The 27,118-nt window shown below is 37.4% G+C and overlaps 1 protein-coding gene across 5 annotated transcripts in view; it reads right to left on the bottom strand.

The window, feature by feature from the left end:
- Positions 1 to 27,118, bottom strand: part of ARHGEF28 (Rho guanine nucleotide exchange factor 28) — a 289,722-nt gene that overhangs the window by 86,039 nt on the left and 176,565 nt on the right. For all 5 annotated transcript variants that reach the window (XM_088796567.1, XM_088796568.1, XM_088796569.1 and 2 more), the window contains 4 exons: positions 15,586 to 15,707; positions 11,050 to 11,330; positions 5,662 to 5,869; positions 3,115 to 3,226 (listed from right to left, as the gene is read on the bottom strand). In XM_088796567.1, coding sequence (XP_088652693.1) covers positions 3,115 to 3,226; positions 5,662 to 5,869; positions 11,050 to 11,330; positions 15,586 to 15,707 — 723 coding nt within the window. The remainder of the gene's footprint in view (positions 1 to 3,114; positions 3,227 to 5,661; positions 5,870 to 11,049; positions 11,331 to 15,585; positions 15,708 to 27,118) is intronic.

Genomic DNA, 27,118 nt, shown 5'->3' with positions numbered 1-27,118 from the left:
TTATAAAATCCTAGCAGCAGCCAGTTCAGAGATGTGCTTTGTGGCTCCTGGGGAAGGGAGAACCACTTTTCCCATTGGACTTAAGGCAGGCAGAAGGGGCAGGCTCATGCAAGCAGCTTAGCGCCATCTTGTTTCTGGAAGGAAGTGGAGCACTTACTACAGGGATAGAGCAGAGACACTGATTTAGACAGTGAGAGAGGCTGAAGGAGGGAACGGCCACTGTGGAGCACACCATCTACAGAGCAGGGACAAATCCTTTACCGTTACAATCCAGAAGTGAGAAGAGGCAAAACTAGGTTGCAAAGGAAGATGGGCCAGATATATTGAGGGAAACTAACAAATACATGTCCCCTGAAATGTGTAAATATCAATATTGAACCCAATATTATCTTGTAGGTAACAGAAAATCTACTCTGAAGAATTTGAAGGCTTTATTTTATGGCCATTAAACGTTCTTCAAATTAAGTCATGGGCAGAAATCAGTATCCTTACTGTAAATAGGCTGAGGAGCCAAGAGAATAAGACACTCGTCCAAAATAGCTGAGCTAAGATAATGGAACCAGATTCAGGCAACTGGACATTTAATAGGATTCCATCCATCAGTGCACAATAATTTTCAAAAGTACATGCACTTCACTCCTCAGATTCTTAAATGTAGAACACTTTTGTCTATCTTGGTGAGGTTATAATTATCATCTCAACATTGACAATGTTCCTTTCTATCTAAACCCACGATGTATCAAAGGGAGTTAAGTACAAGATTGATTTTGTTTTATATATACAAGCATTGAAAAATAAAGTTTCCACCATTGTACTCTAGGCTCAAAAAAAAAAAAAAAAGAAAAGAAAACATGAGACATGATAATAAGTAACCTTTTGGAGGTGACAAGGAAGAAAGGACATCACAAATAAGAATAAAAAAGGACAGAAGACCACCCTGTAGCTCATATATGGGAGTTTTCCACTGGGGCAAAAGGAGATTTGGAGTCTCTCCAAATAGAGAAAATGCTTAGGACTATTCAAGGCTCATTGAGAGAGTATTTCTAACACCACACATGTCAATTTACCTCTGATTAATCTAAACAAATTAAACAATGAAACACTAGTATACGTCTTTGACATAGTCAAGATTTCACATCTGTGCTCTGATCACACACAGTTAAAATCATCTCTTCTTCCTTAAGAGTTCATTTATTCTTCGTAGTCCTATAGTTTTGACTGACTTAAATGGTATCAGTCCAAACATTTGTAACCACGCCAGAGTATCTGTTGGAATCTTTGTACATTTAGTGTGTAGCCTCAACCTAAATTGCCTGTTTGTAATTCTCACCTTCTGGAGAGTATCAAACTTCATTCAAATAGCCCTGTTTTTAAATATACTGTCTAAAGATAAGCTTTTGTTCACAGAAAAAAACCAAAGGAATTGAGGTTAGCTTTTTATTCTTTCTAATTCAAATGCAAAGATTTAAAGATTATATGTTAGGCACAGATACCCTTCCTTATTCATTAAAGAATTCACAAATCTGGACTCTTTTCCCTTATAAACAATCAAGTTCCTCTCACCCATCTGGTCAACAATTTCAAACTTCAGAAATCAAACTTTAAAAATCGGAGATACTGCAGATATAAAGGGAAGGCCACTGTTCGGCACACTTCACAGAAGACTTAGAAGTGCTGTCCAAGTAGTTACAGTATAAAGTTAATTTGCTATCGAGGACCATCAGTGAGAGGTGCCAAGCTGCTATTAAAAAGAATCCCAACCTCAACTAAAGTTAGAGAGACCTGAAGATTCTAGCAGTATTCATAATATTAAAAAATAATAATAATAAGGCAAATTCAATCCATCTTCTTTTCCTATCCTTTCTTTCTCTCAGTCCTTTTCTCCATCTTCACATTCCAAAAATTAAAACTGACACATATCAGTAGTCTTGCTTTCTCCTTTTCCAAAACGACTTCCCAAAAAGAAAAATGAAAAGCCTAGTGGTACTTGTTTGGTATTTTATGTATCTTGTCTATTATATTTGTTGAACAAATATTTATTGGACACCTCCCATACTTAAGTCATTGTTTCAGGATGGCAGCTCCAAGCACAAAGACTATGCTTTTAATACTGTTCCACATGGCACAAAAATGCAAAATAAGAACAAGGTAATAAAGCAAGAATTTTAACAAAGAAAAGAAACAGGAAGAAGTAAAATAGATCCTATTTTAAATATTGTACACTGGGAAATTGCGGATACTAAAGCACATCTCTTGTTTTTCTGAGTCTTTTAAGCCTTAAGGATAATAGACAAAAAAGACATTATCTAATACACTGACAAAAATGTATTATATAATTTATTATGTAATGCTATATATTACAGATTAGCATGAATACTTCCAAATGTGCCTTTAAATGTAATTATCACATATTATGTATAGAAAGTATGAAATAATTACATTTAAAAATAAAGTTGAAAATTGGAGTGGTGGCTGAGAGGGGATACAAGGTCAGCTCTGAGTTGCCAATTGTCCTATTTATTGACCTGAATTCATTTTTTAAAATTCATCAAGCTATATGCTTATAATTTACACCTGTTCTATAGATATAGTATACATTTCTGTTTGCTTGCATTGCCACAAAAAATGTTGAGATACATCTACTCATGTTTCAAATATGTCCTCTTATTTCAATTCTGTAAAGTCCCTTCATAAAGAAAGAAAGAAAGAAAGAAAATCTATTTGGCAGTGGTTTGTCTCTGAGGACTTAGATTATTTCAACAATTTACATATAGGGCAAAAGTAATTTTTATACTTTACTTACATAAAATCCTCTACAGCCCTCACAATAAGGAACCTAGAATAAATTCTAGTTTACACTATCTTTGAGGAAAACATTTGATTCAAAGAACAAAGCAACAGAGATTTTTGTACAAATTTGTAATTTAATCAAAGTCAAATCTTTAACTTGTCTGCTATCCAATGAGAAAAGGATTTTGCTAAGCTTAGAAAAATCAATTGTGAAAATAAAATTGAAAATCCTTGCCTTCACTTGTATATTTTATGTACTTTTACTAACTGAAAATCTGCTCTGGGATAGAATGCCTTCAAAACCAAATGGTAAATAATGCTCACCTTCACTGGAATTGCACATTGTAAAATCACGTACCAACCGAGTTTTTCCTAAAGAAATTTTGGGTGATGAGCAGGAGTAAGAACGTGAGCGGATTCCAGAAAGCAATGACTCCTGAAAGAGATCATAAAATAGTTTTTTAAAAACGCTACACAAGACTTGAAAGTATACGTTCATCATGAATGTTACTAAATCAGCATCTTTGTGAAAAGATTCAATCTGAACATTTCTGATGTAATTTAATTGTTTCTGTTTGCCTCTCACAACTTTCAAAATTTTATTGTCTTTTTAATGCGTTAGTAAACTTGAGCTTTTGGGAATAGTTCCTATGTAGACTTTAGGATGCAATTAGGACATTCCAATCATGTTGGTTAAAAGTGAAAAATTAAGTCAAATTTTTCTCTGTATATTTAATGAGTTTGACATTTTTTTTCACCTTTGTCAGTTATTTTTATTTTATACTGTAGCACTCAAGCAAAATTCTACATTAACTAATATGTCTATACTTAGATGGTAAAAGGATAGCCACTTACAATGATAAGAGTTTTAAAAATTTCCAAACAGCTATTTAAGTTATAATGTTAGCTGCAGCCTGTAGCGAAGAATGCATCAGGTAAATATACAAATCTCCTAGGCTGTGCTCATCTTTTAATAGACCTTCCATCCAGCACTTCCTGGGACGATGTTTGCATATCAGTGACTTATACATCTTTATTTCTTTCAACTGACATGCCATTTTATTCCTGTTTTCCCAATTACATACTGTTTCTTTTGTAATATTAACAACATATGTGAGAATGCAAGATGGAAAGATAATTAAAACATGGTTTTCTTACATGTTCTGGAAAACGTAAATAAATATACAAAAGAGCAAACACCATTAAAGCCATTCATGGTACCCAACTCCCATCCAACAGAGGCCTAGCTGCCTTAGGATTGATCCCACCCATCCATTTGTAAGATACCACTTAAAGTTAGGGCTAAAATAAAGTAATGCAAAATTTATTACTAAAATTAAGCCATCAGCAACTGTCCTTCACAAGCACTGGTCTCGTTATTCCCTGAGTGAAAACACATGGTTTCTCTAAGTTCATCTGTTTAAAGGGCCTGGAAGAAAGTTGAAAACAGACGCCTAACCCTGCTTCAAAAGGTCTTGGGCTGTGCCTCCCCTGACTGTCTTCTTAGAGAGGAGCCTCTGGGGCCTGGATGTCAGGAAGGCCAGCCCAAGCTGTCCTATAACCCTAACAGTGAGCTGGCCACAAAGGGCCCTACCCAAATGCCACCCTTTGCTTTAAGTCATATATGGTCATCGTTTTGCATAATAATGGGACTTTGAAAATTATCCAGAATCTCTGGTAAAAAGTTACACAGGGCAATTACAGAGGCACGGCTAGATACATTTTAACGGACAGATTCTTCTTAAAAGTGAACAATATGGAACTGTTTCACAAAGATTGAATTCCTTTTCATTCCAAGTAATGATGAATGTTTCGCAATTCCACTCAAAATGCAAAACTAAGAAGGATCTACATTAACAACCATACTCATTTCTTATCATCCAGAAATAATCACATAATCTTTAGGTTCAAAGTGTTATGACAATTCAACAGGCATCAGAGAGGAGAGGAAAGGATTCAGGATCTGTAGTCAGAAGGCCTGGATTTGAGTTCTGACTACCATTAAGTTCAGGTACCCAGGACAAAACATCTCATTTCCGCAGAACCTCATCTGCTCAAAAATTAAAATAAAAGGCTTACTAATGTCTTAGGTGTCTTATGATGAAATTATGTTTCCTACATTTATAAAACATGTTTTCTATATTGTAGAACATACTACAAAAATAAAGCAGTATCATAACAAACATGTGTTCACAGTAAGAGCTGCTCGAGCACAGCACACATTACTTTATAGCAGTAAACTCAACTTAAAAAGAAAGCAAGTGGACAATAACACAAATCAAAAAAGGAAAAAAACATACATGCAAACACAAAACAGCTTTTTCTGCAAGATTGGAAGAGTTTAATCTTTTATAGAACAACCACAGCAAAATGAAACCCCAATGTGAGAAAATCTCTCTCCTATGGAAAAACTGACGAAGTTTATGGTGTTCCAGGTTAGTTCATGCAGCCAGGAATGCTCAACAAACATCACCTCTGCCTTAGTACTATTATTTACCTCATCACCTGGGCCAAGTAAAGTTTCATGTGAGCAAAACAAGTCTGATCATTTACATCCACATGACATTACCAGTTTATTTCCCTTAAAAGATGATGGCAGAAAATACTGTGTAAAATGGTAAAATTTTCCAAGTATGTGAAAAACTAGTATAACACTGGTGGTGAATTCATAAAGACAAATCAGTCCTTGTAATTAAGAAATATACAAATGAGAGTTGGAAAGATTAAAGACTCGAATGGTCAGCTCATGGGTCTCAAAAAAAGAAAAGTTTACACATCTGAATAAAACATTATTTGTCTTTCAGAGATGGTTAGATTTAGACAACATATTTTCCACGCTATAATAAACCAAATGAATACCAACAAGAATACCTTTGACTGCAGGTTACTTGATAAAGAAAGTGACTCAGTCCTGGAGATGTTAAAATCTGGTTCAGGGTTGGTCTCAAAAGAGTCCAGTTCGTCCCCACTTGGGATCCCAGTTCTTGAGGAATTCTGGGACACTGGAGTGTAGCAAAGGTGCGATGGCTCCGAAGGCCCTTCCCCTTCACTGTCGGCATCCAGGGCATCAAGACTAGAACTGACGCACAAAGTAAGTAAACAAGTAAATAATCAAGGAAGCAGACTGAGTCATTGGTTCCTATTTCTCTGAATTCAAATTCTCTCATTGGTGTGAGGTACAATGGGTACTCATTTAACTTGTAACAAAATTTATATTTAAGTAGGTTTTGCTGGTTTTTTTCCTCCCTCCAAAGATCCTGTTTTCCAACAAAAATTTGTTTCCCCAAGTGAACATTTCTACCTGGCAAAAGCCATTTCAAGTGCTCTAAGAAACAAAACCTGGTTCAAGTTAGTATTATGCTATTTCTGTGTTGTAAATGTAATTATTACAAGCCCCAAATGGGTATCCTTCAAACAGTAAAAAATGCAAACCAAACAGAGTCCCTGGGCTGTTTCGGGGGCCCTGGGGGACCTTGAATGTGAAAATATTCTCTCCATTGTCCCAAGGCTGCAGAGCTTAAGAGAGCAGAGGCAGGTATGGAGAGATGTGTGAAGGCCTTACACCAGAGTTCGTATCAAGACACAGGACAGACATGAGTCAAGTGAGGTCCCAAATGTGTCACATTTGATTATTTTTGGAAACTTTCAAAAATGATGGCCATGAGGAATCCACCTCAGAAGGCAGAAAGGAACTCCGCTCTACTACTAATGCTCTCCTTTCCTCATTTAACTTTGATAACCACAACATTAAAAGGAAAGCATGTGAGCTTTACATTCCTGGCTCATTCCACAACATTTACATTTTAAACCACTCAAACTTTGAGGCCAACAATTCTCACAGGCATGTCAATTGCACAGTGCATTTTAAAAATTAAATTTATTGAAGGAAGATTAGTTAATAACATTATATAAACTTCAGGTGTACAACTTTATAACATTCTATTCTCCTTCTGTCACCATGTATTTGACCCCCTTTACCCTCTTTGTTCTCCCCACAACCCCCTTCCCCTCTGGTAACCACCACTCTGTTGTCTGTATAGGAAACAAAACGTAACACACAAACAAACAAAATAAAGTGCACTTTTAAATGTATTTTTCTTTGGTTGTTACAGTTCTGGAGTTTAAATGTTAATAACAATATAATGAAATGGTCTCAATTATGAAATATAGAGTACCAGAAAATTAAACTTTGAAAAATGTTTTTGCGTTATTTTTCTTAAAAAGGAAGGAAGGAAGGAAGGAAGGAAGGAAGGAAGGAAGGAAGGAAGGAAGGAAGGGAAGGAAGGAAAAAGGAGGTATTTAATGGCCACTGAATATCAACTTAATAAATTACACGACACTTGGTACTATATATGTTTCTAATCCAAAAACTTAGATTAGTGTCTAATTCTTGAACTTCATGGGCCCTCTTGGGCCCCAGCAAACTTGGCAGTACGTAAAGGCCACCACTGGTAACACTGAGGTTTCCAAAGTGGAGTTTTCTCCTTGAAAAGTCCTCATCAAGAGCCTTTACCTTGTCATTGAGAAGGGAAGGACAAATTGGAGGGGGACTTCACACTTTAGTTTAATTCAACGCCCAAATATGTTGGAGTATAAAATTCTCATGAAAAACTAAAGCTTAGTGTTAAGAAAACCTTTCTAGTAAACGTTGGTGCTTTGGATATTACACTAATGTCATTACAGATATTTTAAGGTGCTATGTAGTTTCCATCATTCAGTGATTATCTGAGGGCAGAAAGAGTTCTAGAGGTAGGGAGGGAGGCCAAAGTTTTGCTGATGTCTTGTGGCTCAGTATTTGTGTGTTCAACTTGTGAGCTCTTGTCCTAATGAAAAGTAGTGGCTGCCTGTGAGAATATCCTATTTTCACACAAGCCGTTCAAGTTACACACAGCTTTTCTCCATCTCTATGAATATACCCTAGAAGTATCAGTGAGTGTTATTTTATTTTGCGTACTATATTTTAAAATATTTCTTTCCCTGTTAGTTCAAATGGGGCTATGGTTTTTCTTTGATAATCTATTAACCTAAGTAAGATATTCAACTTTATAGAAAATATTCTTCAGGGTTACCTCTAGGTTATCATTTTATAATATCATTTTTTTAAAATTCCATTAGTGGGATATGAAATCGATTCAATAGGTTGCGACCAGAATCCTCTTTTAAAATAGTACAGAGTAGAAAATATCGGAATACATTCCACATGTTATTTCATACAACATTTAAATCCTATGTGTATGGGGGATACGGAGGGGATGGTTCACAGTGTGACAAGTATTTCTTACTGTGGAAAAACAAAAGCAGTTTTAAAGATACGTTTTGGAAAAGAACAAACACCTGCCTTCAATCACCTAATTTTTTGTTGTATAGTTTTGTGGTTTTTCTTTTTAATAAACGTCTCATTGCTTGTTTTCCCCTTGTAGCATCTTAAAAGAGCTATTAAGTTTAAATAACATAATGGCTACATATTGTGCATACTATTTTACTTTCACCAAAACACTGTTTTAAACCTTAAGAAACTTAGGACTTACGTCCCAGTCAGCCTGTCCCTGTGTTAACCTCACTTTTTATTGTATGCCCTGAAATTTCTCCTTCATGCGAAGTTCCCAGCCTCAGCCTGCGATTCACTTATTAATGAATTGGGTGCATGTCACTTTGAGTTCATTATCCCTTGTGTTACACACTCCCACCACGACACCCACTGAAGGGAGGGTTCCATGGTCATGCCAGGGTCAAAAAGGGGGTTTCTGGGGACCTCAAGTCTTTCTGGGATCCTCATTCCTACATTTTTCAGAGGGGACAAAATGTACAGGAGATAAAGTTGGCCAGTGGGAGCAATTGGGGATTTTCTCTTAGGACTCTTCTTCCTCTCCCATCTCTCCCCCTCCACTAGCTGTGACATTTTTACAGAGGGTTTTAATTACCTTTACTCAAGCTGGATAGTTTTTCTTATATTCTAAGAAGGCAAAATTCCAGCTGCTATTTAAACGTCCCAGAGATGTGACCATGATTGATGGGAAAGTATAATTTAGAATGCCCAGGAATGTTTGCATAAGCAGAACAGAAAGGCCATTTGTGTCTTCTCCTCCCCCTAGTCCTAGAGTAGCATCTCTAAAGAACTTATTCACCTCTCAAGACCTGAGTCACAAACTGGACAAATCATAAAGATCCTGCCAGTATGTGCTAATAATACACAGTGAAATCTGTTTTTGCAGAACTATATGGAATCTTGCCTGGACTGGCAGCCGCTTGTCCCAAACAAATATGTGGAGAGGAGCCCAAAATGCCCTATCAATTCAATTTACGTCCACCCAGCATCTTTAAAACCATAATTCACAAAATACAAATCTCAAGATAATCTTTCATTATTTATGCATCAGTACCAATACCTGTTATAAAGTGTTACAACCTCAAGTGGTTGCATATCCATGCAGAGCACAGTGATTGGCACGTAGTGATTGCTGCTTCCCCTCCTTTCTCTCCTTTCTGATCAATTAAATATCTGCCAAATACTCATTTACCTATGTGGATGTCCATTCATAGACAAATAATTATATACACACTCACGTGTGTGTATTTGACATTAATATTGATTCATGATTTTACATGTGGAAATGAGCATATACCATATTTTGCCGTGTATCATGCGCTCCTGTGTATAATGTGCACCCATGTTTTTGGCCCAAACTTTTGAGGGGAAAAAAACCTTTCATTTTAATTTTTTAATTCAAATTTTTGTTTACATTTAGGTACTTGGTTTTTTTGTATTATAAAGGAGTTTCAGCATTTATTTTTTAACATATTATGGTGCAAGGAATTTTATGTAACAAATAATTAAAAAATACAAGAACAGATATAAGATACAAGAAATTTTATGTACCGGTAAAAAATTTACGATATTTACGCATCATAGAAGGCCAAAAATTCTTCATCATTGCAAGTTTGTCGTAACTTCAGCAAATTATAGTATTTGAGGGTGTTATTTTGCATATGGATATCATTATTGATTTCTAAAGCTACACTTTTAACTTATACACATAATAAAAGAATTTTAAAAACATTTATATAGATACGGAATTAGTACTACTCGTGTATAATGCGCATCCTTATATTTCCCTCACAAATTAGGGCAAAGAAATGTCCATTAAACACGGCAAAATATGGTAATCAGAGATCTAGGGCATGGGGAAAAAATAAGCTATTGCCTAAGGAAAGTGGAGAGCAGAATAAAATGAAATTAACAGAAATTGGCCTATTTCCAAAAGAAAATAGACAACAGGATGGATGGATAAGAAAGAGATGCAAAGATACAAACACACATATACATGCAAACACACACACACACACACACACACACACAAATATATACCGTCATATCATATGCAATAACACTTTTTCAATATTTTTGTATACATAAGAAAATATGCACAAGGTAAGTAAGTTACAGAGTATAATAATCAAACAAACACTCACAATCCCACCCAACTTGAAACGTGAACATTGGCCATACAACTGAAACGCTTTTTTATTCCTTTCCATTCCCATTCCTACTTTCCTCACTACATGTAACAACTATTTTGAATTTGGGATTTATTCCCACTTCATTATCTTGGGTTCTTCTTTTTTTATAGCCTAAGCACACATATGTACTTGCCCTATAATAATAAATTGTTTGATTTTGTTTAGTTTTGCATTTTATAAAAATGAAATCTAAAGTATTTTGTGCCTTACTTTTTTGTTCAACTTCATGTTTCTATGATGCATGTTATTATGTATGTTGATATAGTTATCTAATTTTCACACTGCATAGTATTCTATTGTGCAATTATTCTGTAATTTATCTATCTATTCCCCATTTCAGTTATTTGCTACACTACAAATATTCATGTATATGTCTCCTAAAACACAGAAGTAAAACTACTGGATCATAAAGTACATATCAAGAGTTTCATAATCTTTCACTCCTATCAACTATAATAGGACTTTCCATTGTATGCATTTTCACCAAAATATGGTATTGCTAAACTATTTCATTTTTGCCTATCTGGTAAGTAAAATGGTGTCTCATTTTGTTTTTCCTCTAGTATGTTTTTGTCTGTTTCCTTAATTGTCTTACTTTCAAATCAGGAACCTAAAAGGGGGCAACATTTTTATGTAGCAATAAAAGTGGTAGGGACAGTAGAAAATAAAATACAATTTTCCAAATCCAGCAACAAGGTTCTTTGATTTTCTACATTTATCCTCTAGAAGATAGTACCTTACCTTCTTTTCTTTAGATGACTTTGTTCCTTTTCAAATCCCTGAAGCCCAAAAGAGAGATTCAAATTGGAAGTATATGAACTAGACGGCGATGTGAAGGACTGCTGAGCTTCAGGATTTGATGTCACTTCCTTGTTCTCACTTAGTGGGTACATGCCAGGGCTGATTTCAGTAGAAAGGACGTGCCTGCAGCTCTGAGGCCCCAAAGTAGAGCCCATGGACTCAGGGCAGGTGTTTGTAGTGATTCCCTCTATATTTATATAGTTAATGTCCAAATCACCAACCTGGTAGTCAAAAGAAAAATAGTTGCTGAGTAAAAGCAGGACAGATTGGTTTAGCTAAGAATAAAATTTTCCCAACTTAAAAAGCTTCTACTTTATTTTTTTCCCTTGTTTTGTTTTATGTAAGCAGAGAATTCTTTCATGATATGTTTTTGTTTACTTGGCTACTATCCCATAATTCACAAAAGAAGAAGAACAAGTGAGTGCTTTAACATTTTGTGAACCACTGACTCAAAATGAGGAGAAAAAAAGCTATAGAGTAGACAGCTTTATCTAAAAAGTAGTTTATAGGGATCTGGGTAACTGAGGTAGTGATGGTCACATAAATGTGAGTCTTCTCCAAAATGCTACCAAACAAAAATAAGAATGACACTACATAAGACGCATGGACTTAGCAGAACTAGAAGAGAGAAAATGCCCCAAACTTCAAATTACCTGCGAATAATAAAATCATCATCAAATCTCAGCAGGTAACCTGCCACACTCCTGCAATAAACCTTTGCAGAGAGTAAGACCAGAGGAAAATTCTGCATGGCAGAGAAAAAAGGGAAGTAGTGGAGAGCCTAAGACTGATTTAAAAATCAATGTGGGAAGAGAAAGTCCAGCCTACATGAGTGAAAAAGAGCCCCAGTTGATCAAAGTGCTTGGTCTAAGGAAGGGGCTTAGAAGTACAGGTTATCTGAGGTGGCCGTCATCTAAAGGGATCACTTCTGGGGGAAGAAGACAGTAAAAAGAAAGAGAATGACATCATTTAGCTATAGGGTGGTGAAGAAGAAATGAAGCAAAAGGGGGAAATTTAGGGTCCTAAATTAATTATCATAACAATTTGCTAAGGCAAAAACCATCAAGGAATGCCCAAACTATGGGTATGCGTCAAATGAGTAACAGGATATTTATAATGACTCACACTGCCTCCCACATGACACTTAATTTTTTTTTAATAGTAATTTTACTGAAAATAAACCTGGTAGACCAAAGATAACATCACCAGTAATGGCGCAGACTCATCATAATGTTCTGTGCCTCCTGATATAATGCACTGAGAACACAACGTCACTTCTGTAATATTCCTGCCAACCATACATAACCTGAATCTAATTATGAGGAAATAGCAGGCAAACCAAAACAGAAGGACAGTCTAGGAAAAACAAGCAAAACTCTGATCTTCAAAATTATCCATGTCATAAAAGGCAAAGACTAAGGAAATGTCCCAGATTAAAGGAGACTAAAGGGACATGACAACTAAATGCAAAACATGCAATTAAACGTTCTTTTGCTATGAAGAACTTTGAGACAATTGGAAAAAATTGAGTAAGTTCTGTACACTGCTAATAGTACTGTATCAGTGACGATTTCCTGATTGCAGTAACTCTATGTGCCTGAGCAAGAGAATGTTCACGTTTTTAGGAAAATACACTTGAAAGATCGATGGGTATTGGGGTACCATATTTTCAGTTTACTCTCAAATGGTTAAAGACTATTTATATACATATGTTAATCTCTTCATGCACATACACATACACAAAAACACATACTCAGAGAATAACAAAGTCAAATATGAATATTTGGGGAGTTTTGATAAAGAGTATGCAGCAATACTTTGTATTGAATTATGTAGCCTTGAAATGATGTCCAAATACAACGTGTGGTTTTTTTTCAAAGTTGTTTATATGACAGGGCAATTTTCAAAGTAGTTTTTATCATATGAATTTCCTCATCAGGTAGGTTGATAACCTTGAGAATTCATGGGAAACGGCATCACCAATAGGCTAGCAACCTTTAGGTTTCTGTGGCAGGTTGAAGGAGAGGAAGGAAATTAGATAAGATTCTTTCCAGGCAGTACTACAAATTGTTTTAAATATGCAGAATTTGGACGCTTATGGTGTTCTTCCTATTCTGACAAAAGGACAGTTATAAAAAAGATATAATAAGTATACTAACTAATACAGTAATCTTTGTGATTTGTATCCAGGTTTTTAGTTTTATTTGTTCTCATAGCACACATTCAGCCATCCTCTGCTACATTTCAGTTTATCCATTAGCCTGTTTGAGTTCTCTTTAAATGTATGCTTCACATTATTAAAGCAATACTTCTCTCACTCAAAATATTCCCAAACATAAGATATCCTAACTTCATCTTCAGTTTTTCAAGTTTTGTATTTTTAATGTACGAGGTCTGACAATTAAGTTCATGAACTTGTTGCAACGCTGTTGCTAACCTTTTTTGGTATCCAAGGAGTTATTCATTATGGCTTTGTACCAACTGAACAAACAGTGAACCAAGTTTACTATTTGGAAGTGCTGAAAAGGCTGAGTGAAAAAGTTAGACAACCTGAACTTTTCACCAACAATTCATGGCTCTTGCATCACAACAATACACCAGCTCACAAGGCACTATCTGTGAGGGAGTTTTTAGCCAGTAAACAAATAACTGTATTGGAACACCCTCCCTACTTACCTTATCTGGCCCCCAGTGACTTCTTTCTTTACCCCAAGATAAAGGAAATATTGAAAGGAAGACATTTTGATGACATTCAGGACATCAAGGGTAATATGACAACAGCTCTGATGGTCATTCCAGCAAGAGTTCTAAAATTACTTTGAAGGGTAGACTAGGCACTGGTATTGGTGCATAGCTTCCCAAGGGGAGTACTTCGAAGGTGACCATAGTGATATTCAGCAATGAGGTATGTAGCACTTTTTCTAGGATGAATTCGTAAACTTAATTGTCTGACCTCATATCTTAGAATATATAAAGACATAGCTTTCCCCATTATAATATTGAGTCATATACAATTTTAGCTACTTAAGATAAATGAAAATGTTACAGTATTCACGGAGGCTCAGAACAAAAAGAGATAAGAACTCAAGAAATATTTCATTTAAATGGTGAGACAACATGGTAACAGAAAAAAAGCATTAAAATCAGAATGTGCCTAGAACACACCAACTCCAATTACCCCATATCTTCAGAGAAGGTCCCCAGAATTCCCACTTTGTCCCTAACTCTGTGCCTCATCCTAGATTTCATAACTAGGGCTCACATTCAGCTGCTTTATACCAAAAACTGTACCAGTTATTTATAGCCTGATGTCCATTCTGATTTATTGGTTCCTCTGTCATTTTGAATATCATCCCAACCTATGCATTTATACTATGTATTTGATATAGCAATGTTTTATAACAAGAAGAAAAAGCAGAGCTATTTGAATAAAGGGCTAAAATTGCAATATACTAGACAGAAAAAAGTTTACATCACAGAAAACATCTATAAGTAAAAGGGTACAATTTATGCACACTAACAACAAAATAGGGTAAAATATCTTAGTGCTCAATGAGCATATTTATGGTGCATTTGTATGAGGATTAGGTTTTAAAGTCAGTGGATAATATGGACATTGTGTGTTGTCAAGATTACCCTTGAAAATCCTTTAAATCGTCCATAAATTAGGGTGTGTGGAAATCTTCAGATCTATAACAATACTTTAATTTTTATAAATATTAAAATTTCAGTGTCACTGAGCTAGGGAAAAGGTCATAAGTAGATGCACATTCAAACCATCCGCCTTTATGAGATTTAACTCACAAATCTCTATCAGGAAATGGGTGGGGAATTCTAAAGGGTTCCAACTTCCCGGTAACATGATACCACTCTGTTTTAATATTAAAAGCACTACAACCTTATTACATGTTAATAGGTGTGTTGTAAGGATTAAACTCGTAATTTACGTGACAGCATCATATGAGGCTGGCATTAAGCTCTAGCTCATCCAGCTCTTGCTAGATTTGCATACAAACACTGCTAAATTGGATAATATACACATTGTTTTTTGAAAGGCTGTAGAGAAGAAATTGGCCTCTCAGTTGTCCTTTCCTATTTTGGCCCCACAGAAGAGTTCTCACACTCTTGTCATTGGGCAGTGTCATAAGACCCCTCCCTGATGGTGCATCTTGGTAAGGCTAAGGAGTGCTGTGTTCTGAAGGCAGGACCTCAGTTAAATGCTCATGCTAAGACTCCATTGCAGCATCCCTGGGGTTGCACTTAGCCTAAAATTTTCAGAGGAACACCACAATGCTACCGTGTTTCCCAAAAAATAAGCCCTACCATGATTTTTCAGAAGGACATCCCCTGAACATAAGCCCTAATGCATCTTTTGGAGCAAGACTTATTTTCAGGGAAACACGGTAAATATATTTCTCATGTGCGTGGGTTTTGGAAAGAGGGCGGCTCCACCTTGTGCGATGAGTCACGCCTTACCTGATCTATCACCATACAGTTAGCGTAGACTTCGTCGCCACCGTTCAGCATATCAGAAAGCTGGCCTGCAGCATGGAACGTGGGAGAAGGCTTGGATTTTTTGAGGACATCAAAAGAGTGATCTAGAGGAGAATTGAAAACAGGACAAATAAAGTTGAAGGACTTTATTTTGCAGTCAAACTTGAACTTCTTAATCCAACCATAAGAAAAAAAAATCACGATGGCATTTTTTTTAAGATGGCATTTTGCTGTCTTCATCCATTAAGATCTACATGCAAATAGTTTCTACATCCAGACCTTCTCAGTTATCTAAACTCTTCCTAAAGAATGAATCATTCTAGATAAGTATGTGCCCATTTCAAGCAGGGCTTTTCCAATCAGGCCAGATTTTTGTAAAATCAATTAGATTTTACAAAATCAGTTTCTAACAGATTAAACCAAAATTCACCTGGAAGCCTTGGGGATTGTATTGTGATCCTCAAGTTCCATTGACGTCTTCAGGCTCCAGACCCTTAATAACGGACCCAAGATACTATACAGTCTAGAAGTTCTGGCTCTGTACTGCCTGCGGATCATGCATACTCTCATACAGAGTTTTGCTTTTATTTTAATTACAGAAGTGTTTTTGCTTGTTTCCACGCTCTCAGCTTTGTTCCAACTAGATGAGGTTTCTCAAAGTTAAGTCCCAGAGAGCTGAGATGTTACTAACATTGAAGGCAATAAAGCACAGTGAAGCCAGAATGCTTCATTTCCTGTGATTTTGGCTAAATTACTTAATCTCCAGGTACCTTTACAAGGTTTCTTCATCTGTGAAAGTACATTTTTATTATGCTTTCCTCACTGTGAGGTTATGAGGATTAAATGAGTTCAGACATGTAAAGCACTTAACACATGCGAAGTACTTAGTAAGTGCTCGATAAACATTGCCACTATTATATTTTATTAGTAGTAGTAGTAGGAATTTTAACCATGTTCAATGTGAAGTACAATGTTATTAATGCTAATCATAGGGAGGTATACTAAATTATCAACATCTGTAAATGACTTTAATAGGGTGGATTCAAAGTTATATCCACAGCAAATGTCATCCTCATGGACATTCTATTAAGTTTTCTTGAGTGAATACAAAAGGGATGTTGCCTCTATTTCATCAGAAATGGCACTTACCCAACACCTGTCTTATCTATGTCGGAGCATAAAACCCAGGAAAGTCCATGGTAGTGAACCAGAAAATTTTTTTAAATTAATAACAGGCTGTTGTACTAGGAATCAAAAAACTCTATTCTTTCATAGAAGGTCCCGGAGGATATTATAGAAGTTACAAAGATATATGAATTGTATTAGCCAAATGACCCTGGTTTCAGATTCTGCACTGAAATCTACCTCTTCTCCACAGAATACTTGAGATTTTATTAAGATTCTTGGGGAAACTTATACAATGTAAATCATTACCTTCTTATATCCATAATGTCTTCTTTTATCAATTTAATTAGCTAGCAATATAACATACAAAGCCCACAAATACTTCACAAGTGTAACTTTTATGATCAATTACTTTACATTTTCATTCTAATTGTACAAAATGAAAGCATGTTCTAAAGATTATAAATCAAGAACCTGACAAAACACTTTCATTGTGTTCTGAAAAAAATACTTGCTCATTTGTCATTTTACATGTTTGAAAAACAATCATAAATAACTCAACATGGTCTTCTCAAATGTAATCAATCCAGCTTAACTGCTCTGGTATCATAAGTTCACAGACTGTAAAACAGCTGGCATGTCTACCATCACACTTGGAGGGCTGGTTGTGTCCTTTTTGACCACTTCCATTACTGCCAAAGTAAAACTTTACTGATAACTAGACTAAGAACAAACAAGATAGTTAACAAAACAATTACAAATAACTGCTGGATTTCATTTTAAACACATAGAACCAAATTCAATATTACTCCAAATTGTCTGGTACCAGTGAATGCATTGCCCAGTTGCCTGACAGCCATGTTCTGAACTACTGAGAGAGTGAGCTCGGTGTTCAAAACGTTCACCTTCACGGATGAACAGGACCAGGGTCTACTTCTGTTTTCACGTGCACAGGCAAAAGTCATTTGGATGTAACTTTTCTTCCACAAAGATTTTTATCTGGCCCTATGTGGCAGGGCAGAATCTCTAAGGAGCTTATATCCAAGCAGTAAAATAAACTCAAAGATGGCGGAGTTACTTTGATTACTTTGACCAAATTGTGATCTAATTTGTTTTCTGCATGATTCATTTGATCAGTGTTTCAAAAAATGATATAATTTATTTACAAAGACAGGTCCATAATCTCTTATCTGCAATTCTGACCTCCAGAAAGCGCTGAAAATCAAAACTCTCTTTCCTAAGTTTGATTCAAAAACATATATGGTAGCAAAATCTAAGCTGAACCCACATGGGGCCATGTATAGTCTCTATTTACCCCCACTTAGTCTGAACATTCATACATCTTGCTAAAGGAATATTTCAGTGCCTGATGGCGGCATTGCCCAGTGTCTCCTATAGGAGTCATGTTATGTATACTATAAGCACTATGCCAAAGAGATCTGAACATTCTGAATTCCAAAACAAATCTTGTCCAAAGAGTTTCAAAGAAGAGATTGTGGAGCTCCACAAAATTAACCATAGCAGATACTGGACCAATATTTCCCAAGAGTTTGTCATTACCAAATTCACAAGTTTTTCCTATCTACATATCACCTGTATTATATTCTCTAGTACTTGTCCTTAGATGAACTTGCCTTTTTTCTTTAAATAAAACTAATTTTCAAAGAAATACTGATTCCTACTGTAAATGGAAGACAGAAAGCCAGCACTCCTGTCAAAAGTAGAAGGGAATTATAGATACTAAAATAATGAAAACGAAGCAATGAAACTACATTCGGATAAAAAAGAGTTTCCTATCAAAGTTGAGCATCTACGATGTCTGCTCTTTGTCATAAAGGCAGGTTCTGAAGGATTCAAGAGATGTTCAAGATGCAGTGATGCCAAGCGGACTTTCTCCTTGAATCAGCAGAAAGGTCAAAAGAAAAGTAAAAAGGAAGCACCTCCCTTCCTATGTAATTCGATGTCACCTAATGTTAGATTGTGATCCCATGTCCAAGATTGACAGTCCCCAGAAGAATTTACCCTACACTTTGGAAAACTTGCCTAGACTGTGTCATCACCCTGTCAATTAGGTAATGATTACACTGAGACAGTAAGTTTTGTTGGGGGTGGGGAGGGCATGACTGTACAAAAGCAATATAATAGTAAGAGGGGAGACTCTGTCTCCTCTCTAGATCTGTCACCTATAACCTGCCATGCAGACTTGCTGGGTTACTCATTGCAACTATTTATAATGGCCCCAAAGTCCTTTTCATTATAACTCTCTAGAGCATCCACAGCCTCTGCTTGTCAAAAGACACTTAAAGATAATAGGATCTAGAAGTGAACATACACAGGCAAACCAGAAGATGACACAGACTTACAAAACCTCCACTCCTTTGTTAACTTCAACAAGAGTCACTGCAAATGATGGGCTTCAGACCAGCAGAGTAAGATATTTTTGTGGAAAAAAAGTAAGTCTTTAAAAGTACTTTCAAATAAACATCGGCTATCTATATTAAAGTGGATAACTGCTGTACTGTGTTTTAGCCCATTCAAGGAAAAAGGTTTCATTTAAAAAAAAAAACCAAAAAAAAAACAAAACTGATCTCTTCAAGATATTCAAAATATGATTTTATTGCTTCCATATGTAACCACTTTAATAATAAATTAGGTGAAATATTATTGCCAAATAAAAAAGGCCTTCAGATCCTGTTTCAATGAGCATATAGAAATAACATGTAATAAGAAAATCAGCTCTTTGTCTTAAATTAATGCTATTTTATAAACAGTTAACCTTACAGTTTTGTTGATAGCATTAATTTTTACTATTTGGTAAACCCATATTTCAGAGACAGTATGAAAGTAACCAAAGCTCAACTCATCCAAACAGCTGCATATTTTAAATTAGTGAAGAGCAATGCATTGCAGTAGTTAAGAGCATGGGCCCTGAGCTGCCTGGAGTTACGGCCCCACTCCACCATCTATTAGCTGTGTGACCTTGGGCAAATTACTTAACCTCCCTTTACTTCCATTTCCTATCTGTAAAATAGGAATGATAAAATGTCCATCTCATAGGATTGTCATAAGGATTAAATGATTTATATTTTAAGTGATTAGAACATAATCTGACACAAAGTAAACATTATGTAACTGCTTGATATTATTGTGTAAGTAAATAAGGTTGTATAGCTTTAATACTTTGTGCGATTTTAATTCTTTAAAAAAAATAATTTCAGCCATGGTTATAACTTTACATGGTTAAAACCAACCCAAGGAACCTGGAATGCACAAAACATTCCACTTGCTACACAAAAAGCTTTAAAAGTGGTGTAACTCTTTATTTCCAACTTAGCTCATGTTAAGAAATTTTGAAAAGTCAGTCCTGAACATGGTAACTGAAAAACAAAGTCAAACTACCCAAAAGAGTCAGCTGTGACAGCTCAATAGTGAGATCTCATGAAACAGGAGAGATTGTACAGTAGGACTGACAAAGAATAAAGTCAGACCAGCAGAGACAGCGTTTCTCAAGAACAAAAGGAGGGTTTCACAAACTACCATGTTCTAACCTGAGGAAGTGGACTTGGGCCAGGTTCTCACTGCAGAGCGCCTAGAGGATAAACAGTAGCTGGGAGGGGATCCCCAGCTTGCCCCTCTCCCATTATTCCCTTCGCTTTGTAATGTGATCTGTGGAACTCTGCAAGGACTCCCTGAAGCAGCTTCTTTCATCAGCACTTCCTTAGGTGACACAGGAGAGACAACTGAACGTACGTGTATTTTACTCACAGAATGAAGGGGAATTGGTACAGTAAGCAGCTGCAATGCCTCCCTTTTCTCTGACATTTACAACTGCCCCAAATATGGCAAGAAATAGTTAACAGCACAGACCAATCTAGGGCCTCTGCAACCTAATTTCTAATGAAATCCAACTCTCCCTCAAGAAGCTAAGAGCCTTGTAGCTGAAGGAAAGTGTGGCCTCCTTGCCTGGTTATGTAAGCTCCCACACCCAGACATAAACAAACGCGGCGACGGCAGCCTTTTGCAAACCTGCTGCTGATCTGGTTGGGTCCACTCTGGGTGCCAAGCTCTTGCCTGCGAAACTCAAGAGAGGGCCTCTCAGGCCAGATATCTCTTAACAATGGCTGGGGAGGCTGTTTCCATTCATTTATTCATTCATTCTTTCAGTTTTGTTTTCAACCCAGAGGTTTATGAACACAGCAGAAGGTTTTAGTCTTACCCATCACAAAATGGAGAAGACTTAGAGCACAGTTCCCAGCACTCCACTGACACAGTACCCATCACAGTCACCAATGACCTTCCTATTATGGAATTCAGTGGCCAGCTCTCAGGTCTCACATTACGTGACCCACAGCAGCATTTGATGCAGTGGATCGCTCTCTTTTTCCCCTTTGCCTCTAGGGTACTATGCATGGCCTTCCCGGCCTTTCCTTCTCAGTCTTCCTCACCTTCCGGGTTTTGGCAGGTTGCAGTGCTTAGGGCCAATCCTCAAACCTCTTTTTCTTTCTTTCTCTACTCATTCCCTGGATCATCTAACAACATGGCATCACATACCAGCATATGGTGATGACTCTCAAATCTTCATCTCCAACTCAGACCTCTCCCCTGAATCATAACTATCTCCTTGATATCTCCACTGAGTTGTCCGGCAGCCACATCAAGCATGATAGACGCAAAACAGAACTCCTACACCTACCTGCTCCTCCCAGTAAGTGGCAACTCTGCCTTTCCTTGGAGTTGCCTTGACTGTTCTCTTTCACAACTGAATAGACCCAGAATCTGACCTTTTCTCATCACCGCCACTGCCACCCCAGAGCAAGGCCTCACCACCTCCTGCCTAGACTATTTCAAGACTACTGGTGTCCTAACTGGTCTCCCTGCTTCCACCCTTCTGACTTCCATAGCCTATTCTCCACAATGTAGATAAAGCAATCCTGTTACCAAGGGAATCAAATCATGTCATGCTTCTGCAAAATTCTCCAATGGCTTCCCATCTCATTCAGAGTAAAAGCCAAAGTTTACCACAACCTACAGTGCCTTACTCAAACAGTTCTGTGACCCATTTGCTCTGTGTGTGTGTGTGTGTGTGTGTGTGTGTGTGTGTGTGTGTGTATGTTGGCGGGGATGGGGGGGCCTCCCACACATCCAAGCAGTTCTTGGACACCAGCTAGGTGTCCTACAATTCAACCCAATTCTGACACTAGCATTAGATACCACAGGTTAAAGGTTTGGTCCTACAAAACTGCCTCCTCCTGCCCCCAACTTCAGATGTCAACTGTGCATCTAAAGGTTGTCATCTGTGCTTCTAACTAGCTACAGACAGAAGTTCCCATGACCCCCTCCTTGGACTTCAAGATGCCAGTCACAAGTCCAGGTTGCTACCTGTACTTCTGACCAGCTGGCCATGAATCAGAGGTTCCCACAACCCCTTCCTTGGGTTTGATTAATTTGCTAGAGTGGCTCACAGACCTCAGAGAAACATTTTACTTACTAGATTACCAGTTTATTATAAAAAGATGTAAGTCCGAAACAGCCAGATGGAAGAGAGGCGTAGGACAAGGTACAGGGAAAGGGCGCGAAGCTTCCATTCTGTGAGCACACCACTCTCCCAGTATCTCCACCTGTTCACCCACCAGAAACAGCCTGAATTCTATCCTTCTGGGTTTTATGGAGGCTGCGATACATAGGCATGATTGATTAAATCTTTTCCCACTGGTGACTGAACTCAATCTTCAACCCACATCCCTTCTCTGGGGGCTGAGGGGCAGGACTGAAAGTTCCAACCCTCTAAACACAAGGTTGGTTCTCCTGGCAATAAACCCCCATCCTTAGATCCCAAGGTTACCTCATTAACGTAACAGAAGACACTTTTATCACTCTTATTACTTAAGACATTTCAAGGGTTTAGAAGGTCTGTGCCAGAAATGGGGACAAAAATCAAATATGTGTTTTTTATTTTATTATAAATCACAGCATCACATTAAACATAAGCTGTCCTCTTCTACCTCCAGCCCCCCCCGCCCCCCCTGACCCCCCGCCCCCCCAGCCTCTCTGAAGCTGCTGACTACTCTAGCCACACCGGTCTGGCAGTTCTATGCCTCAGGCTATTTGCTCTTGCTATTTATTCTCTCTCAGGATTATTCTTTCCCTGGATATCCAGATGTCTTGCTTCCTCACTTTCTTTAGTTCTCTACTGAAATGTTACCAAAGAGACTCTCCCTAACCATTATATACACATAAAGTAGCAACCCCTGAAGCCCTGCTTTATTTTCCCTTATATCATATAGCATCACCTAGCATGTCGTATATATTGTATATTGTCTGTTTCCTTCCACTAGAACAGGAGTGTCCAAACTTTTTTCAACGGTTTTCACCAAGGGCCATATGCAGTAAAATACACAAACAGCTGGGCCACTCACTCAAGGTGAAGTACGTATTGCCTCACCTGGTTTATTTAAGTAAACTAAATATATTTTTGGAATTTGCTGCGGGCCAATTAAAAATGGATTGTGGGCCCCAGTTTGGACACCCCTGCACTACAATATAAGCTCCACGAGAATAGCAACTTTGAATGCTTTGTTCACTGTATCCTCAATGCCTAGAACCATGTCAGGTACACAGTAAATACTCCACAAATATTCTCTGGAGGAGTGAATTCTTTCTCATGAAGAAAAGGATCTCCTTGTACCATGTACTACTAAGAGATTAACCTTTTATGGTCTGGTAAAGTTTCCTCAGATTCTGGAGGTTTTCTTGTGGGTTGCCCAGCTGTTCCCGCTCTACCCCAGGTTGTGATGGGAGTGTCAGTTTCTTATTTCTCTCATTCATTCACCCATTCATTCTCCTTTTCAGCATTTCCTGAGAGTTTACTGACTGCCAGGCACTCTGCTACCTGCTGGGCTCTACCCAGCGCCCTCCCCCTCCCTCTATGACTCTTAAAAACATCCTCAAAGCACAGTCATGATGGACTTTTCCCCAGGAGGTTCCCTGACAAGTCCCTAAACAGCCACAATGCTGTCCTCCTCTGAGCTCTTCCTGCCTGTTACCTTTGTTGTTTTGTCCTGGGTCTTCCACACACTCGGGTGATAAGAGAGTTTAATTTTGCCCCTCCTGGTAGGACAGGTAACTTCCTGGTTGGGGTCTGAGCTAAAAGCAGGTTCTCCCATTGTGCAGAATACCACAGATGCTAAGCGCTTCCATGCAACACCATGTGGTGTGCCCTCTGCTAGCAGGAGCCCAAGAATGTACCCTTTAGTCTCTTTAAAATATCAGGTAGGTTATTCCTTTACTAGAGGAATAATAGGATGATCAGGCAGATTTGCAAAGCAAAGGTACTGGGAAGAAGATGATCAGGGAAAAAACAAATTAAAAGGGAGAGGAGAAGCAAAACATTACGTACTCCAAGACTAAGCATCTATTGAACATCTGTTCTATTGGGTAATAAACACCATTACAGCTAACATGAATCCAGCACTTAGTATGCACCAGACACTGTGCCATTTATAAACATGAACTCATTTGATATTCAAATCAACCCTATGAAACTGTACTATTCTTATTATTTGCATTTTACAGATTAGGGAACTGTGATGCTATTTAAGTAACTTCCCAATGTCACACACTAGTAAACGGTAACTTTAGGTAGGCACTCGGCAAGGTAGTTCAAAGTACTGTATTTTGCCTCATATAATGCACACTTTTTTTGCCCCAATTTGTAAGGGAAAAATAAAAATGTGCATATACATGTGCGGATACATAGTATCTATATAAATGTTTTTAATTCTTTTATTCGTGCTTATGAGTTAACAGTGTGACTCGAGAGATCAATAACAATATCCATATGCAAAACAAAACCCTGGAATGTGACAATCAGTTTTGTTGAACTATGAGGAGTTCTTGGCCTTCTATGATGCATAAATATCGTAAATTTGTTACTGGCACATAAAATTTCTTGTACCTTGTATCTGTTCTTGTGTTTTGTAATTATTTGTCACATAAAATTTCTTGTACCATAACGTGTTAAAAAAATAAATGCTAAAATTCCTTTACAATACAAAAAACAAGTAAACAAATAAAAAATCTGAATTCAAAAATTAAAACGAAAGATTTTTTTCCCCCTAAAAGTTTGGGCCCCAAACATGGGTGTGCATTATACACAGGAGCACATTATACATTGCAAAATACGGTACTTTACTTAAATTAGAGTTCCTGAGTATCCTATTCTGAACCAAAGAATATGGTATTTGAACAATGTCTGGTATTTTCCCATTAGGAAGTTTCATTAATGTGTTACAGTATGACTTGTGCCTAGGTGTGTTTGTTCACTTCCTGGGCCTGTGTTATCCACCTCTGGAGATTTGCTGCGAGAATATGACAGTGAGAGAGTCTTGCTGAGAAAACATTCATGGAACAGTAAATATGTAATTTCATTTTATTTAATCACACAACATGCAAGGTAATCAAGAGAAAAGACTGCAAAGATAAACTAAGATGTTAACTGCTTTCTCTAGGTGATGGACTACAGGTGGTTTTTATTTTCAACTCTTTACTATGTATAATTTCTAGATCTTCAACAATAACCTCTTGCATCTAAAATAAGAGGAAAAAACAAGTTATGTGCTTAAAATTTGTTTCCTATGTAAAAGAACAGCTGTGGAACCTCATGCAAAATAGATTTTCAGTAAATCAACCATATCGGATAATATATATGTAAATGTATCGTTAGCTGAAAATGTTTCACTCAGGAGTACATATTAGGTTGGTGCAAAAGTAATTGCGGTTTTTGCAATTGTTTTTAACCCAGTATGGTTGGCAAATGGTATTTTTGCACCAGCCTAATAGTATTGTTTTTACCCATTTGCCAACCCTACTCTTCATAACCATGTGAGGTATTGTCACGTTTGTTTTGTAGATAAGAAAGCTGAGGCCCAAGGAGAGTGATTAACCTGCCACATTATAAAGTGATAGAACCAAACTACAAACACAGTGCTGATAAAGACGTCCTTTTTCACTGTAGCACACTATCTCCCCAATTCCCAAATCAAAAGAAACTTTACCATATTCTGAAATTTACAGATAGTCCTTTCTACCAATGGTCTGAGTGTGCTCCAGAAGACAGAAAAAACCCACTCTCACAGGTGAGAATGAACCTTTTCAGGGGTAAACTGTCATTTATCTTCTTGCCTAGTCTTCTCTAAAAGTCTTTTAGGATTTTCCTGATACTAGTCTTGGCCTGGAAAAAAATCTCTTGGCTTCACTCTACTGAGTTAGACTTGAGGTTACAGAGAGGATCCATCCAAATTCCAAAATTATCCTCAGCCCAGGAATTTCCTGTGGGTCGTATATAAGCTAAAGTTACTCTGAAGATTTTAGTCTGCACCACCACATGTCTGGGAGAACCCAGGGAACCTTTGTCTACCAAACTAGAGAGTCTCTAACATCGATGCAGACGTTCAATTCACCCTCAGACCTTATCTCACCCTTCTGGGATCCTGTACAAGGAAAAGTGGGCCCTGGGATGAGATCAGGCCCCTTCACCAGTCCTGTCACCCAACAGTAACAACTGGGGACAGAAGTGAAGGGATTCCAGAGGTTCTGGGACAAGAGCTGTACCTGTTCAGCCCTCTTCCTGGGAACAGCAGTTTAAAACCTCTTCTAAATAACAAGTTACAACTTGATACTCTAAAATCAGAGCCTAAAAGAGGTCTTGTTCTGCTGTTTTGAAAGTCCTAATTATCGAAATTATTGAAGAACACAAGCTTTTTCCCTTGTACTGCACTGGAGTCACAGAGGGAGGTGGGGAGAGAGAGGAGAAAGGCAGAGAGGAAGAAAACAGAGTCCTCAGGAAGCAACAATAACAATTGTCTCCCAAATCTTTCCAGGTTCTCATTCCTAATTATAGGAGCACAACGTAGCCTTCAAGAGTATATATGTTTATGTTTGAAAAAGAAGGCCTCTTAAATATGTAAATAACTTTTTTCTGCCCTTGCTTCCCCCAAGCTATCAAGATGTTCAGTCATGTGTGGTATGTAGACTTCATGTGATTAGACTGAATCAGCAATTCCTTTCCTTCTGGACGCAATCCTCCATGGCCTAAAGCAAATTAATGTACAGAAAGGAAAAATGGACCGACTAAGGGGAAGAAAGCTAACACAGCATACAAACGCCAGGACAGAGTGAAAGACCTCAAATAAAGTGGCGGGAGTTGGACCAGGCCACTTCAGGTGACTGTAGACAAAAAAACAACTTGATGAAGAAGATGCCCCTATATTACAAGATGCTCCTCATTACAAGAAACCTTATGAAAATTCAAATCCCGCGTAATCTTATGGAAAGACCTGACACATAAAAAGAATTTTGTCCACTTCAAAATTCACGAGGATCTCCAATTATC

The sequence above is a fragment of the Rhinolophus sinicus genome, chromosome 3 (assembly GCF_057876585.1).
Source record: "Rhinolophus sinicus isolate RSI-liver-muscle chromosome 3, RSI-T2T, whole genome shotgun sequence".
In the NCBI taxonomy this organism is placed as follows: Eukaryota; Metazoa; Chordata; class Mammalia; order Chiroptera; family Rhinolophidae; genus Rhinolophus; species Rhinolophus sinicus.
Note: the sequence above shows the minus strand (reverse complement) of the source record. Positions and strands in the feature narration are given on the sequence as shown.